The sequence below is a fragment of the Rhagoletis pomonella genome, unplaced genomic scaffold (genome assembly GCF_013731165.1).
Source record: "Rhagoletis pomonella isolate Grant_MI unplaced genomic scaffold, Rhpom_1.0 Rhpom_scaffold_00002, whole genome shotgun sequence".
NCBI classification, from domain to species: domain Eukaryota; kingdom Metazoa; phylum Arthropoda; class Insecta; order Diptera; family Tephritidae; genus Rhagoletis; species Rhagoletis pomonella.
In genome coordinates, this window is record NW_023458556.1 from 48,262,450 (window position 1) to 48,279,454 (window position 17,005).

The 17,005-nt window shown below is 34.9% G+C and overlaps 5 protein-coding genes across 6 annotated transcripts in view; 3 read left to right on the top strand and 2 right to left on the bottom strand.

Annotated features, from left to right (window-relative positions):
* Nucleotides 1-2,761: 2,761 nt before the first annotated feature.
* LOC118733744 lies at nucleotides 2,762-4,806 on the top strand (the record flags this gene model as incomplete). The annotated part of the gene is given in 3 exon segments (XM_036463276.1): nucleotides 2,762-3,651; nucleotides 3,732-4,191; nucleotides 4,263-4,806. Coding segments are annotated over 3 exon segments (1,251 nt in total). The 3' UTR covers nucleotides 4,355-4,806.
* A 3,506-nt stretch (nucleotides 4,807-8,312) lies between these two features.
* LOC118753536 (zinc finger protein 658B-like) lies at nucleotides 8,313-15,041 on the top strand. The gene is made up of 5 exons (XM_036488420.1): nucleotides 8,313-8,935; nucleotides 8,984-9,812; nucleotides 10,980-10,993; nucleotides 12,292-12,738; nucleotides 12,796-15,041. The coding sequence occupies exons 1-5, from the start codon at nucleotides 8,504-8,506 to the stop codon at nucleotides 14,308-14,310; spliced, it is 3,237 nt and encodes a 1,078-aa protein (XP_036344313.1). The 5' UTR covers nucleotides 8,313-8,503; the 3' UTR covers nucleotides 14,311-15,041.
* Nucleotides 15,042-15,150: 109 nt separating this feature from the next.
* On the bottom strand, nucleotides 15,151-15,521 carry LOC118733747. The gene has a single exon (XM_036463281.1). It carries the CDS (start codon nucleotides 15,392-15,394, stop codon nucleotides 15,170-15,172), a length of 225 nt encoding a protein of 74 aa, XP_036319174.1. The 5' UTR covers nucleotides 15,395-15,521; the 3' UTR covers nucleotides 15,151-15,169.
* Nucleotides 15,156-15,950, bottom strand: LOC118733746 (small integral membrane protein 4). Of its 2 annotated transcripts, none has more exons than XM_036463279.1 (3): nucleotides 15,842-15,950; nucleotides 15,583-15,738; nucleotides 15,156-15,521 (listed from the first exon to the last, which is right to left on the bottom strand). In XM_036463279.1, the coding sequence occupies exons 2-3, from the start codon at nucleotides 15,734-15,736 to the stop codon at nucleotides 15,445-15,447; spliced, it is 231 nt and encodes a 76-aa protein (XP_036319172.1). In that variant the 5' UTR covers nucleotides 15,737-15,738; nucleotides 15,842-15,950; the 3' UTR covers nucleotides 15,156-15,444. The 2 variants fall into 2 exon arrangements, with proteins under 2 accessions (XP_036319172.1, XP_036319173.1); XM_036463280.1 differs by having other exon boundaries at nucleotides 15,857-15,930.
* A 237-nt stretch (nucleotides 15,951-16,187) lies between these two features.
* LOC118733745 overlaps nucleotides 16,188-17,005 on the top strand; it is a 1,128-nt gene continuing 310 nt past the window's right edge. The window contains exon 1 of the mRNA XM_036463278.1: nucleotides 16,188-16,975. Within this exon, the coding sequence (XP_036319171.1) occupies nucleotides 16,377-16,940 (564 nt within the window). The 5' untranslated portion in view covers nucleotides 16,188-16,376 and the 3' untranslated portion in view covers nucleotides 16,941-16,975. The remainder of the gene's footprint in view (nucleotides 16,976-17,005) is intronic.

Below are 17,005 nucleotides of genomic sequence, written 5' to 3' on the forward strand. Positions count from 1 at the left end.
TTTTATTTTGCATTACATATTTGGATAAAGAAAAGTTAAGCAAATTCTACATCGATTTGATGTTGATAGAAATCTGGATCAATTTGTGATCAACTCGGTTCGTTTTGTTTCCTAATTAAGTGAGAAAATTTTAATTGACAGCACCGACAAATGAATATATACACAAACAAATTTTCGGTTATGGTTAAAACAATTCAAGTTTTTGTATTGAATTTTTGGTTTAAAATTTATTTTTTCCTTTTCAGTAGGGTTTTTGCACATTATCTCCTGCGTGAGAATTAATCGTAATATATACGCATCTAAATAAGAGACTGGAACACGGCTGTTTGTCAAAAGCATACGATTTCGAACTCGCGTAAATGTACATTTGCTAAATGCTATAGCATGAACGCTCTTCGAAAACATATGTTCGAAAGTGCTAAATGTTGCATTTTTAATGCAGCAAAAACGCTGCATTAAGCGGTAACAGATTATACGATTTTCGCATGAGGTGATTTTCCAGGTAATTTTAGAGGCGATTAGTTGAATCAAAAGTTGGCTACCCCCCAACTTCATTGGAAGCGATTAGTTAAAAGTCCGTTCACGCCAGGAGATTGTTGCTTCCAACTAAAAGTTGCCTGTAAAATCGCCTTATGCGAACACCGCATTGTCTAATTAAAAGCGTAAGCAAACAACACTTGCCCTAATATTACGTTCATACGTAGTTATAGTCAAAATAAAGTCGACTCTTCAGTTAATAGAATATAATGTCAAAGAGCTGCTTTTCATTTCAGAGAGGACTTTATGCTCAAGAGCGATAGAATATAAGATTGCGCTGTTTGATGGGAAATTCGGGAGAGTAACGTGAATATGACGTCAAAGGAGATTTGGCGGCGGAGAGAGCTGAGAGAGATCTATCATTATGTATATGTTTTGCATGTGTATTTGTATATGTATGTTACACAGGCAATACACAAAATCTTCTATTACGTCATATTTCTGTCAAAGTTTTCAAGAGGGAGTTAGCGGTTCACAATCTGTATTTGTTTCACCATGTGCTTTATACTGTTTACTTATGGCCCTGTCAGAATGGGTACTTTTGTACGTTCCGCTCAAGGATGAAAATGACAGTTGAGTAGACTGCGTGTTTGCATAGAGAGCGTCGACGGACTCAACGCTACAACAACAACAACAACAACGGACTCAACGAACACTGGCCAACACTCATGATCCAACTACACAAGGTCTGACAAGATGAAGCAAAAGAAAAAAGCAATTTTTTGCCTGACGTTTGTAAATTCAGCGCCATGTTATTTTTTTTTAAATGCGGTAAATGCAAAAACAACTTTAAGTCAATAATAATAAATGTTCAACTTAAAAAAATAGCTCTTCATTTTAGCTACTCTTAACATTATTTAGCTTTTTTTCGCCGTTTCAGCTCCAAACGAAATATTTTTCTGGCAACACCATCGATAATTTTCGTAATTTTTGGAAAGACTATCGATACTATCGCGATAGTATCGTTATTATCAGACTATCAATCGTTTTGCAATTTCCCGAAAAACTATCGATACTATCGCGATATTATCATTAAAAAGGTATGGAACGATTTTAAAATAGTTTTATTCTTTATATATATGTAATTCCAATACATATGTATATATCTTTTCAGTACTTGAAAAAGGAACGTAAACGCCAAGGTTTGCAAACCTTGCCCAAGGAAAACAGGTTTTTACTGCACAATCTTTGCACCGTGCAAGGGCTTTATATTTTATTATAGGCCTGTATGCAGCTCTCAAGAAAAGCAAAAACTCCATATAAAATGACGTACAAGAAATGGCTAAGAAATTTTCTTGAGTCAAATTTCCTTAAGGCAGTACGCAGTTCTTAAGAAATTTACTACGCTTTCTACTACGGTTTTCTAAATTTTTTTGTGAAAAAAGAGCACAAGGCAACCCAGGTTTGCAACAGAAATATATGCCCGTTCCATTATTTCTTGAGGAAAGAGTGAGGCAACAGGCTGTGAGGTATCAAAAATGTCAAAATTCCTTGGACACACACGCGAAATAATGGCAATTTTTTCTTGACCGTTTTCTTGAGAGCTGCATACAGGGCTTTAAATAGGGATATTCTCTGAGTCTTGCAAAGCCCTTGCACGGTGCACAGATTGCACGGATTGCACGGTAAAAACCGGTTTTCGTATGGGACAGCTTTGCAAACTGTGCAATCCGTGCACCTTGCAAGGGATTTGCAAGACTCAGAGAATACCCCTAATGTAAAATATTTTGAATACTGTAAAAAAAAATATATAGCGAATACTTCTGCAAGTAACTGTATGTTTCTACATACGTATAAATAAAATTATTTATATGAGATTTACTTCATTACGATTTTTGTTTTGAACAAACAAGCGGCACTACCAACACCGAAACAACCGTTCCCACTACAGTCGGGTCTACGTAACCGGAACGACCCAGATTTATATCTGGCCAAGGACTGTCACTCCAGCAACACTCCCCAAAATGTCTTTGGGGAATTTGTATGCTGCTACAACAACAACCGTTCCCACGAAAGTCGGGTCTACGTAACCGGAACGACCCAGATTTATATCTGGCCAAGGACCGTCACTCCAGCAACACTGCCCAAAAAGTCTTTAGGGAATTTGTATGCTGCTACAACAACAACAACCAACACCGAAAAACGCCTAAAATTGCAAAAAAATATATTTTTCCAAAGCGAACAGCAAAGTAAGTATGGATGGATATCGATATTATCGATAGTACCATCGATAGTTTTGCACCTCTAATTTAATATGTCTTGATCAAAACAAAGTTGAAAAAAATATTAAAGGAGCATAAACTGAAGTATATTCGTAATTTATTTACTACGGAAGGAAATTACTAATTGTTTATCAAACTATTAACATTATGGGCAGAGAAAACAAACATAGTTAAATTTATAGTTTGCAATAATATGGATGAATTTCATTTCGCTCCACCAGCTGCTGCTGCTAATGGTGATCCAGCTATACAAACGCGCCACCTAATACTTCAAAACTACCTAAATTCCCTTCGTCATTTTCGCAATTTAGCAGAAAAGTCATTCCAAGTGCGACCTTTCTATTTCGATAATTACGTGCTATGGCAATATTTTATACAACGTAGCTCAATGGAATCGGAACGTGATTTGGATATTGGGAACTATTCTACATCATCATCTCTAGCCTTTCTTAAGCTAGAACTGCTAAATCAGATTCTTGATCGTCGTCGCCAAATTCTTTATTGGCTATTTTATCTTTTATTAGTTTCCTTCTGCGTTTTTGCTTATCGACATCGTAATGACTCACTATCCCCGGGAACATCACCATCGCAATCAACAGGAGACAGTGGGCATTCCTCTATCTATCCCAGCATGCGGATGTGGCGCCGAATCACTCTGCCTTTGATACAACGTTTCCCACGACTTACAGAATTATACGATGAGTCGTGCCTCATGCAGAATCCTTTCTTCCAAGGTATCGATTCTCTTAGTTGCGATCCTTGTTCAAGTGTGCAGAGTGTACTGGAATTGACAACAGTGGGTTCTGAAGATCCCAGCAATACTCATAATGAAAAAAATAAAAGTGATGATTTATCCGATGTGTCAAATGAGTTTGTGCCTTTTGTATTTAAGGTGTGTAAATATTCTTATCGTGGAAATTTTTTATACATATTTTAAAAATGAATCGATATATACTTTCTTATCTTATTTAGATAAAACAAGATCCTATTCAACTCGACGACTTCTACAATATTTACGTTAATAATCAAGAGATCTTCCTGCGTGATGCATATCGCGTACATTCGACTTATCGCGATGTTACCAACTTGGAAGAGCTTTTCAGCAAATTCAATCACTCTCAGCACAACGAAGAGTCCATACAGCCCTTAGAGGCGCATAACTTATGGCGCTGTAATCGCATGTTGCCAGCACGTCTACTGCGTAAACTTTTCGCCAGCCCAACCCTGCGTTTGTCCCGTACTGGTATTGCGTTAGAACGGTACATGGCCATCGATACGGCTCAAGCTCCGGGATACACTTTGCCTGACACGGAATGTGCAAATGTATATGTGCAACAAGCTCTTGGAACTCGCTATATATTTCTGCGTCCAACAAGTGAATGTCGACATCTCTGTCGAACTTTGTCATTGCGTTTACCACAATCATTCGTGCGTAAGTGTAGATCAAATTACTCAAATTAGGTTTTCACCTTTTTAGATTTATATGAACCAACTTATTTACAGTCAGCTACAACTGGTTATATTGGAAACCTATTTCTGCTCCGGATCCTGTAGCAGATACTTTCTCAATCACACTAATTGGGTCTTATTGTTAAGGACAAGTGTCATAATCGCTTAAATATATATTTACAATTAAAATTTAAGTTAGAAAGCCCAGTAAATATGATGAAAAGAAAAAAATCAATCGCACAGCATACCGTCCATCCGTTCATGGACGAAAGGGCATTACAGTTTGTAACTAATGAAAAAGCAAAGCTTATCTCATTTGACATTCGAGATAAATCAAATGTCTGCATAATCTAATTGCGCTATGTAACAAAGAAACTGTATTAGTAATTGCTTACCCAATTTTTGGAAAAAATATTACCAAATATTTGTGATAGCAACATCTTAGGGTTTATAAATAGGAAAGGGAATAAAAAATTAATATTCTGTCGGAACGAAGTCCAGGCTTTAAACTTTCATTCTAAGTATATACACTGCCGGAACAAAGTATTGGCACAGCAAACTTTTCGCAATAAATGCAACAATTTTCATTCTAATATTTTTCCGCTAATTTCGTATAAAAACATGGTTCATTCTACAACAAAAAACATAAAAATATTCCTAAACTTTGTGTAAAACTCGCGAAAATTCAGCAAAATTTCATGAAAATTTTCAACTTTAATCAGATTTTTAGAATTTTTTCGAATATGCTGATTTGTAGCCCAATCAATTTTATTATAATAAAGTGCAAGTTTTAAGTAGCTAGGAATTACCGTTGATTTTTGGCAGTTGTTTTTCACACAGTCCTTTCCATACAAAATTTTTTTTCGAAAATACTTTATATGGAAAAAATGTAAAACACCTTCAACAAAAAAAAAAATCTCAAACTTGACTAACTCCGAACGTGTATTTTTTTACTAGAATTTAATGGGCTGCAAAACTGCATACTGAAAAAATTCGGAAAAATCTGATTAAAAAGTTGAAAATTTTGATGAAAATTTGCTGAATTTTCGCGAGTTTTGCACAAAGTTTAGGAATTATATTTGTATGTTTTGTTGTTGAATGAACCATATTTTTATACAAAATTGGTGGAAAAATATTAGAATAAAAATTGTTGCATTGTTGCGAAAAATTTGCTGTGCCAATACTTTGTTCCGGCAGTGTTTGTATTTTTTCATGCAGCAATAATTGTTTCTTTCTTAACACATACATACATAAGTGTATTTACAACAGCATACGAATATACAAACAGCAAGGGACTTATCATTTTGGAATTAATAAACAATTTGTACATGCATACATCTCACCACTCTCAAAAATAAAGGTTGATAAATCCTTTGGTCGCGTAAATGTGTTCATTAAGATTAAAAAATATGCTCAATTAACCTTTAGAGAATTCAATTTAACCAGCGTGCCAAACATTATTTCTATGTAAATATAAGTACGTATGTAGCTGCATATATAAAATAAAAATATATGAGAAATTCGCCGAAAAAATTCTAGTCAATACTTCACTTGCATAAAGCTATTCCATATTAAACCTTCATTCGTTTGGATCTTAACTTTGCTGCTTTTTCATAGTTGCCGATAACTTTCAGAACTTTTGCATTTATACATATGTATTAATTTTATTCGATTTTATTATAACCTATTAATAGTACGCTATAAGATATTTTTTTCATAATAAAAAGAGTTCTGTTCTGAGTGGAAGATCGACCTATCCTGGCAGCTAGTTCGAAAACGTCCCACCTCAAAAAACTTTTCAAGAAAGCCCTATTTCAGAATTTTATTGAAAAACACCTTATCTCAGAATTCGGTTCAAAAACGCCCTTTCTCACTTCAAAATGTATTGAAATTTTGAATCGGCAGCTGAGATAGGGAGTTTTTGAAACGAATTCTGAAATAGGGCGTTCTTGAAAAGATTTTTGAGATAGGGCGTTTTCAAACTGGCTGCCGAGATAGGGCGATCTTCCACTCTGCAGTCGATACTAAATAGCATTGTTGTTTTTGATATTACCTAAATTACTGGTTCCCAAGAAATCCCGACTATAGTGTTCGACATGACTCCATAGATGTAAATACAACAGTCGTTATCGATATTCAAAAATTTTACTTTAGGTGTAGAGTATTATTTATGAAAAATTTAAAAATCTGAGGACAGAAATAAATTTATTTTATCAAAGTTTACGAATGGTGTCTAATTTTCTAACAAAGGACGGTATCAATGATGTTTATATTTATTAACAAAAATTTCAGTTAAATCATTCCAACTTTGGAATTCGATAACATTAAAATACAGATATCTGCATCGTTCCGGTCACGTAGACCCGACTGTGATGGGGTCGTCATTTCGTGAAATTTTTTAGTAAACAATTTTGCTTTAATGCAAGTCAAACTAGCGTCGGGTTACATAATTAAATTGCTTAATCTACATATGTATGTATATATCTGGGCTGATATTTTTACGGGTTAAATCCAAATCTGGTTCTATATGGCAACGCCAAGCGAAGAACAAGATTGCGTTTTATTTCGTGTTATCAAAAGGCAAGGCAAACAAAATAAAACAATCGATTAATTAATCATACGATTAATCACACCAAAAAAAATAATTGCAATTATTGACAAATAATCGATTAATCGAGTTTTTAAAGGCAATTTTTACAGATAGCCTGTACCCGTACTTCAGGATTTGCAGGTTTTCAGGAACAGCTGTTTTCGCCTACAATCAACCTTAGGTGAGACAGTGAGACGCGTGATTTTGAAGGTGTTTTTATTTAATGAATTGTGATTAATTGGTTAATATTAAAGTCGTAAAGAAAGTTATAACTAAACGAGTAAAGTGTAAAGTGAAGGGCAATACAAAAATATATTGGTGAAGTCGCTGCTTTAAGGAGAATAGTAGTGATAAATGTACGCTAATTTCCGAATTTTACAAAAAAGAGCATATTTCAAACCCAATTTGTAAATAAATTAGTGACCAAAAGTTACATAAGGGGGTGTTAAAATAATGCGTAGACCCTTGACTACAAATGTGAGGAATTTTTTTTGGATCGGGTCACCCCTTTGGACGGAATATCCCGAAATAGTTGGGAGCGCTACTAAACCCCACCTAAATATATATACATATATATTACTTCTGGTGAACAGGTAGCATGAATTTTATGAAATGTCAAATTTTAATAAAAGCCACAGTGTTGCCAACTTTCAGTTTTCAAAGAGCACCAACAACTTGGGAAAAAGGCGTTTTACCAAACTAAAAGCACCAAATTTTTTTTAATCAAAGGATGCTTTTTTTATAACAGTTTGTATTTAACAAAAGCAAAAAATTAACAATATTTACAAGAATACATATGTACATAAACACACAAAACGTTTTCGCTCATAACGATTGAATAGCCTCTATACATACTATGATGACTCATGCTTACGTCGTATTACCGAAGTACTATTAAAACTACTATATCTCGAGAAAGAAATATCGAATCGCAACACACGAAAATAATGCCCTAAGTAGAAATTACCAAAAAATTTGATGTTTTTATTATATAACCTCAAATATCGCAAAAACCCGTGATTTTGGCAATATGGGGGTAGGATATCTAAAAATTCTAGTACTAGAGCAATTGTGCGGCCAGATTTGGTTTCAGCACCAAGAAACGATGTGTTTTACTCAGGTGGTAAAAAAATCAAAATTTGAACAAACACTAGAAAAGAAAAAAAGAAATACTTAACTTACCTGCGTACTAGCATTTTCAACGCGACTAGAATTCAACAAGCTTTTTATCAATCATAGTTGAATTTAGTGCATGTAAATTTGTATATTATTGTAAATTCCGCATCTTCATGAGACACCGCAGTTATAATATTTCAGGTTTTAACTATCTCGGAGTAATATTAGTTAAAAAAAACACTAAAAAAGGCACTAGGCACTAAGTAATTTTTTTTGGCGTTTTGATTTTCAAAAAGCACTAAATCTAGTGTTTTAAGCACCAAGTTGGCAACTATGAAAAGCCAAATGGTTAACAACAACGAATGCCATTAAATGGAACTACCTTCTTTTTTGTATCATGGCTATAGGTTCTGTAATGGAAATCTCAGCATACAAAACTACGATACAATTAAATCGTGCATTGGACCGAAATTATCGATTAATTTAATCAAATGATAAATCGCTGCCATCCCTGATAATCAATTGTTTTTAATATAACATAAATTATTTTTACAAATCTTACCGTTGTTTAAGTTGAAATAAAATCGTAATGTCGATATTAACAAAAGATAATGCGAAGGATCACTGTCGCACTTGTTTAAAACGACTTCTAGCGAGCACGGAGAGTAGTTCCAGTATGTACATCAATGAGATACCAGATAACAAGGATTTGCACTTCAATATCTGCAGCGATGTGGAGTTGCAACAGCTCGTCTGTATGTATGTGGAAGATGACTGCAAGATTAAAGCGTCAAATTGGGTTATTCAAAATTATCCAGAAAATGTTTGTCTTGCTTGCTATAATAAACTTCACAACTTCGCCGTATTCCGTAAGCGAGCACAACAGAGTGCTGAAAAATTACGCACAGTACTTAATTGTAGCAGTGGCATAATAAAAGTTGAAATAAATTATGAAGAGGACGAATGTAAGCAGCAAAAATATGAGTCATTGGAACCGCCAGCTCTGTATGACAAGCTTCAGGTAAATTTATTGTAGACAGTTGAAGTATGAAAATAATAAAATTTGTAGTTCAAGGACGCCCTCATGGAAAACGAGGAAGTATTTTTTGAAACATCCGCCGCTAACTTGGCGGATGATGTAGAATTAACTAATGAAACAAAAGATCCATTTGGTCCATCAGCCCCATTGACATCCGAATGTACCGTGGAACAAAGTGAGGAGACCGAGAACTCAATAAAAAAAGAAGAGCGAAAAGCAGGCAAAAAAGAAAAAATCAAATGCTCACAGTGTAGCCAAAGTTACTCCATGAAATCTGAATTGGATGCCCATGTACGTCAAACACATAATGTAAAAAAATTTCCATTTTCGTGCGGTCATTGTGACAAGGCATACAGGTACATACGTAGTCTGCAAGAGCATATGAAACAAAAGCATCAAGCGGTGCTAAACGCACACGCTCAATTTAAGTGCGACTTGTGTCCAAAAGCGTTTCTAACAGATTTGTCACTGAAGAAGCATATGTGCTTCCATATTAAAGAAGATATGGCTCGTGTTTGTGGAATATGTAGCAAACGCTTTCCAATAAAAAATTTGCTTGTTGAACACTTGCGTACACATTCTAACGATGGCAGGATACCATGTGGTCAGTGTGATAAGAGTTTTATGTGGTATCAGGACTTATTGAACCATGAACGTTCATCACATCTGAAAGAAAAACCATATCCCTGCAAACTTTGCGATAAATCCTTTCAAACTCAAAAATCATTGCGCTTTCACAGTTACAGGCATTCCGGCGAGAAACCTTATCTCTGCGACGTGTGTGGAAAAGATTTTCGGCAGCCAACAGCTATGAAACAACATCGATTAAAACATTTCAAAGACGAGTTAAGGAAATCGGGTATTATCTAGAAGATGTCACATACTTGCATAATACATATATCGATGGTCCTCTGCAATAACGACACAATTCATATATTTCAGTAGAGCCAATTAAAGATATGTGTTTCGTAATTTAGCAATAATATGTTGTTAGTAATACTGCAAAACGTTCTATGTCACTTATTACCTCTGCTGCTTAATTGATCTGTTATCTGTATCTGATCGCTTCTGGCAACCCGTCATCTTCAGCCAAAGGTAGACAGTTTTGTCATTCGTTTATTAGGGCGTAACGATTTACAGATGCATACCGGTGCACGTAAAAGTCCATCTAAGTGTCGAGGGTACTAATAGACATAGATTGTTTTGCAGTATCACCAACGATGTATTGGAGCGTAATTATTCCGGAGTAATTGCAGTCACTCTGTAGGGAAAATTTTTAATTTTTCAAATTATGACTAAAGATTTAGTAAGAGTAGGACTGCAAAAATACGAAATATGTAACAACGCGTATAAAGTTAAACGAAAAAAATTCAATTTGTATTGCTGAACAACAGCACAAAACGAGAAGTGTCGTTATTTCCCATAAAAAAATACAAAATTTCCTACTGAAACTATGAAATGAACAACGGCACAATTCGAAAAGTGTCGTTATTTCACATAAAAGCATGACTAACCTAATAGAGAGTTTTTGACTTATGCCAATATTCACGATAAATCTGAGACATTGCCACTGTTCAGTAGTAAGGTTGGCTACTTCGGTTTTGTGACAAATGGCGAAACTGCGCCTCTGCCGGATAGCTAACAACTAAGCCTATGTCGATTTGCCACAGAAAAATATGGTTATTTATAAACCTAATCTGCTATATAACTCAAAAACATGAAATTTTGAGTTGTGCCGTTATTGTAGAAGACCATCGATATGTACTTGTATGTAATTTTGTATGAAATCTCAAAAAGTATTTTAATCATTAGTGAAAGAATTAAACCTTATTTTATATGTGTTTTACTTAGTTGACGTTATGCTGGCATTATTATATTAGATCTTATATTTTTTAGATCCATATTGCATAATGAGTTGGATTTAATAAAAGCTACAAACGATCAGAGGTTTAGCTATTATACCTACAATCTTTATGTGCATTTAAAATAAAACAAAAATTCTTAAATTCGTACTTTTTCAATCTAGAACGTTCACATAAGGTTTATTAAAGGCAAAAACACCTGTTCCTGTAAAACCTGGAAATCCTGGAGTACGGGAACAGGCTAATACGGCTTTCCTACGCCACCCCAATTACGTAGTTCGCTCTCTCATTCGTAATTCGCACTCCAATTACCCTTCGAATTACGTAATTCGCCATACAAAATTTTGAGAGCGAATTACCTCAGTTGTTGGCAATTCAGATCCAATTATCATACGAATTACGAACAAATCGGTGCCGTCTCTAATTTTTATCGGAAATTTTTATCAAAACTTGAACTCTGAGTACGAAAATTTAAGTTTATCAATGTGTATATCCCTAATTTAATACGGAAACTTATGCATTTTTACGAAGAGCCAATATTTTGCCGCGAAGAAAACCAAAAAAAAAACGCAGACAGAGAACTGTCAAATCGAATTAAGAATGTGGGCGTGGGAATGGGGTGTTTCGCGGTCGTAATTGGGGGAGCGAACAAAGTAATTCAGGATGTTGTGGAAAAATGGTATAATGGTGTACGGTTGGTCACCTTGGTCATCTGATGGTTGCCAGCTGGAATTCATTTTAAGAGCAAAGTGGCAACTTTTTCGTATCCGGTTCAGTTTAACAAGTATATTGCAGTTCAATTACGGGTAGTAGATGTTATATAAGGGGTCTTCATCTAAAGTGATATCGGGATAATTTGCTTAAATTTATAAGTTTATCCGCATTCTTTGATGAACGCACTATTGAAAATAATTGCATAAAACTTCGAGTTATACATACGCATTCCACAGGTAAGGTTTATAATTTATTTGATATACGCTGATAGTTTGAACTTTGCTCGAGTTTGTCTACAAGTTGCTTGTGGAACAAACCTAATATGCCGGAACTAGAGCGAGAAGCTGCCAACATCTACCCGACGAAATGAGAGAATGAATTTACCTTGTAATGTTTTTTATCATGGATTATATTAGCTCTGATCCAATACTTTTCGTGAAAAATCCTGTAAAACTGTCAACCAGCAAACCATTCTCTACACAACTCTCCAAAAGTCGCTCCTGCAACTTTCTGCAAGTTCGTGTAAAATCTGTAAGTTCATGGAGTACTGGATCAGAGCTAATAACACTTAATTCACCAGTATTTACGCAAAGCGGACAAGGATTCTATAATTGTATCTTATTTTAGAATAATAACGGGTAATCGGTTATTTCGGAATTTAGTTGTACCAAAAATGCAAATACTACATCAATAGAGGAAATACATATGTTTTCCTCCAATAAACAACTATCAAATCTTAAAATCGTTTAAAATGCAAATTAGCGAAAAATGTCGTTCTTAACTAGGGAAAACGTTACGCAGCATTGCCGTACTTGCTTGAAGAGCTTAAAAATAGATAATAACAATTTAATAACAAGTTTCGCTGCAGCTGAGGAGGCACCCGAGTTCAAAGACTTTTCGATAAGCATCGGTAATAATGAAGATATACAAAAACTTATCACTCTATACATGGACGGTATTTTGACTGGAGAAGCAGCTGAAAGTATGCTGGAAGATTACCCCCAGTGTGTGTGCATCAGCTGCTATAATAATTTACAAAACATTCATACATTTGGTCAAAAAATAAAGAGAAGTGCCCAAAAACTGCAGGCGCTTTTGTGGCAGGGAGTTGCGAAAGTTGAGATTGGCGAAGATGAAAATGAAAACCAACAGAAATACGAAAATGATGTTAGTTCTATGCAGGATGAACGAGATATATATAAGTTGCTGGTAAGTGTACATATATTTGAAGAAAATTTGGATCAACAAACTTTTATATTTGTTTAGCTTAAGGATGCTCTAATGGAAACGGAAACCGTTATTTTAGAAACACAAAATGCTGAAAGTATAGATAGCAAAGGTGTTGTAGATCCTGATCCCTTTGAAACCTCAATGCCGGTAAAACTGAAGGATATACAACGTGATTCCCAGCGTGAGGCAATGTATGAAGAAAGCAACGATCAAGAATGGGAAACCTATAGTCAAGTAGAATCGGAAATTAATTCAGATAAAGGAAATAGTAAAATGGCACCTAAAGATATTTCAAGTGATGCCCTGAACGACTTCCGAGGTGACGGTAATTTGAAAACCAGAGATCGTCGAGGAAGACTATCTGCGACATATGTGTCCAAGAAAATTAAAAAATTGCACAAATGTGTAAAAAAAGATATTGCAGTTTCTTATGACATTCAAGGACACCTGCATTCAGATGAGATAGATACCAAAATTGACAATAGAGTAAAAAAACGGAATAAAGGAACGAATAAACGTAACAAAGGAACAAAAAACAGCTTCAAATGTGTGCAGTGTAGTCATAGCTTTGCCCATAAGATTACACTCGATGCTCACGTACGCAAAGTTCACGAAGGAAGTAAGCGGCCATTTAAATGCGATCGATGCGAAAAATCGTATAGCTTTATCGGAGGACTTTATACGCACATAAAAGAAATTCACGAAGCTGAGGTTCGGTCATATGCTTGTGACAATCCTGGCTGTGGACGCATTTATACCAGTTTCATTGCAATGCAAAAGCACAAACGGCTGAAACACTCGGATACACCTTGCCTAAAACAATATGTGTGCGAACAGTGTGGTGCGACATTTAATCAATCTGGAAATCTTAAATACCATCGACGTTCTAAACATCCTACAGAGGCGGAACAAGCCGAGCAAGAGCATTTGAAGCAGCGATTTGAATGTGACGTCTGTAAAAAACTATTCCATTCACGATACACTTTAAAATACCACACTCTACAACTACATACAAATGAAATGAAGTATGAGTGCAATGTTTGTGGCCGCAGAATGGCAAAAAAGTTTATGCTTGTTCAACATATGCTAGTTCACTCAACCGACAAGATGCCGTGCGAGCATTGCGGCCGACAATTTATTAGAAAATTTGAGTTGGAAGCGCACGTAAGGGCAGTGCACATGAAATTGAAACCCTTTGAATGTCAGTATTGTCCGGAGTGCTTTGCTTCAAGAAAAACGCTCCGACATCACGAGTACATACATACCGGGGAAAAACCGTATGTGTGTGATGTCTGTGGTCAGGCGTACCGGCAACAGACATGCTTGAAAAACCATCGTAAATCACACGAAAAATTTAATGCAGATAACGTGTCAACAACAAACCACAATCTAACCCCTCTAAATTCGATTTTGACAGCGCCAGCGGCTGTTAAATCATCGAAAATAGTTTCACTGACAAAAGGCACTACCATCTCAACAAGTTTTAATAAAGACATAGCGGGAGATACGATTAAGCACTCAGTTAGTTTTGCTGGAACAAAAACTATCTAATACAATTTAGGCAATATAATGATAGATTCTTACATTTAGTGGCAACAGTTAAGGAGCTGGATATAATTGCTTTTGCTCTTATTAGATGACCAAAATAACCCCTTTTTTAAGAGAAGGCAATACGATTGCTCAATTGTAATCCTTCAATTATATACGATTACGATTACTTTAATTGTAATCATAAATGTTAACATTATGATTATAATAATCGTAGTCTTAAAAATTTAAAGACGAAGATTACTTTAAGGGTAATCATAAATAAAATTACGATTACGAACACTTTAGTTGTAATCCTGAAAATTATTATTATTATTAATACATACAGTTAATCAAAATCAAACATTATTTGAAGTACATACCGCGACCACGAGTAGAATATTTCAACTTCAAACAAATACGCGAATTCATAATTTAAAAGCAATACTTGCTCATAGTAAAACTAATTTCTCGATTATTGTAATCTTATTGCAGCCATTTTCACGAAAGCAATTTAGGTACAAAATGATATTGATTTTTTTTGAATTATATGGAAAATAAACAGAAAAAAGAATCATTTTACATTCAATAATTTATTGCATGATTGCGATTACTTTAATTGTAATCCTAAAAATTTGACGATTACGACTACTGTAATAGTAATCCTAATTTCTTAAAATTTTTAGGTTTACGATTACAGTAATTCACAATCAAGCATATCATAATTACAGTTACAGTAATCGTATTGCTAAGCAATCAATACGTAATCGTTATCATAATGTGCCCGGCTCTGCTTAAGTTACAAATATTCTAAACAATAAAGTTCATTTTTGGACTACCTAATATTTATGAATATTGCATCCATTTTTGTTTCTTATAATGATTACTTTTTATTAGATAGCAGTTTTTCATCCGCCGTTTGTGGTGGCTTATCGGTATTTACAGTATTTTGAGTAGTACTAGCAGCACTCTTTTCACGCTCTATGTAAACGTTTATATCATCTAGAGGTTTGTAGTACATATGAACCAATTGAGAGCCCGCCATCATAGACAACATAGCCGCCGAAAAGAATTTCATATATTGAACCCAAGAAACTCCAGCAGGCATTTTGCTTCTTTAACATACGTTGAGATATTTCGCTTTTGACCGGATTATAACTACACTGCTTCTTTAGCTGGCGCTTGCAATTTTCCTTCTACGAAATTTTTAGCTTGACGTTTTTTAAATGTGTTATCTGTAAGTTCAAAAATTAAATTTTGTATGTAAGTTAGCACAGTGTGCAATTATTGACTTACAAAAATTGGTTTCTCCCACCGTCCAGTTAATCATGGAAAATTCCAAAGCTGCACCGAGTATAAAAAACAATGGTAAGAATCTGTAGACACCAAAACGTTGTTTACCAGGCCACTTGTCCAAGATACGTCTAATGCTGCTACTGTAGAAAGGCATATCTGAAAGCAAAGGACGATTATGTAATGTTTTGAATTGAAATAGAATTGATTAGCAACATTGCCACAAAGTTCATTGCGTTTAAGAAGGGAAGAATCTTATTACTTTATCATTTCCTACATATATATGATGAATTTTGCACCTGGCTCGAAATAAAATGAAAAGTTTACAGCAAATCACGGAATTAAACTATACGACTAAACAAAAACAGCTGATTGTGAGGATTTCAACTTGCAGGTTGCCATACCAAATCTGGAAATGCTAGTTGTTTTGCGCGAACGAACAACGTCATTCGCGGTTAGATTTTTGCTGCGAACGAATGTTTTTTCATTCGGAGTGAAATAGATAAAAACAATCTCAATACTTTGATTATAAAAAATTTGTTGTACCTATTAGCTAAAAATTAATGCATTTATGTATTTGGTTTGTAATATCATTTATGCAATCATTTTTATTTTTCAGAAACTCACCATTGCAAACTAAAATTTATTAGCTTTCTCAAAACGGAGTGAGATGTTAACGCTGGTGCCGGCATAACCTTGTCCAATGAAGATTTATAAACAAACAAGCGGTATTGTTGGTTTATTTGCGAAATTCTTCACCCACCAGCATAAGCATATTTCACAATTGATACGGAAAAATGTCTATTATTGCGGAAAATAGTCTTCCTGCTGATGAAAGGAACATCGAAATAAAGGCACGAGTTGGAAGTGACAAGGAATTTGAACGTCGAGTACAAATGGCGCGCGAACTCACACAATCTACCGGGGAGGTGCTAGAGCAAAGAGACGTGTTTTTTAATATTTTGGACGACACTGATGGAGCTAGGTTTAAGTTACGTTACTTAGGACCACCTATACCATCACAGTTGATTTATTACGTTCGTCCAAATAAGGCTGGACCGAAACTTTCCACCTTCAATAAACTGGAAGTAGAAGATCCTGCACTGCTTGAAAAGATTTTAGCACGAAGTAATGGAATAAAAGGAATTTTGGAGAAAAAGAGATACTTATTTTTACATGGTCAAACTCGTATACATATGGATAAAGTTAAAAACTTGGGTAATTTTATGGAATTCGAAGTTTGCCTGCGTCCAGATCAGACAATAGAAGAGGGGCAACAAATAGCAAATGATTTGATGAAGGTATTCGGCATATCTGATCACGATCTTATGACTGGTGCATATTTTGATGAACTGAAATAATTGGAGACTTTGTTGGAAATGTTGATATGAAGGACATTCAATCCATACTTCATACATACCATCAA

Coding starts and splice junctions, on each gene's coding strand:
- LOC118753536 (XM_036488420.1), top strand. CDS start 8,504: ATGTCGATATTAACAAAAGATAATGCGAAGGATCACTGTCGCACTTGT. Junction 8,936..8,983: donor CTCTGTATGACAAGCTTCAG/GTAAATTTATTG, acceptor TAAAATTTGTAG/TTCAAGGACGCCCTCATGGA. Junction 12,739..12,795: donor GAGATATATATAAGTTGCTG/GTAAGTGTACAT, acceptor ATATTTGTTTAG/CTTAAGGATGCTCTAATGGA.
- LOC118733747 (XM_036463281.1), bottom strand. CDS start 15,394: ATGCCTGCTGGAGTTTCTTGGGTTCAATATATGAAATTCTTTTCGGCG.
- LOC118733746 (XM_036463279.1), bottom strand. CDS start 15,736: ATGCCTTTCTACAGTAGCAGCATTAGACGTATCTTGGACAAGTGGCCT. Junction 15,522..15,582: donor GGTGGGAGAAACCAATTTTT/GTAAGTCAATAA, acceptor TTGAACTTACAG/ATAACACATTTAAAAAACGT.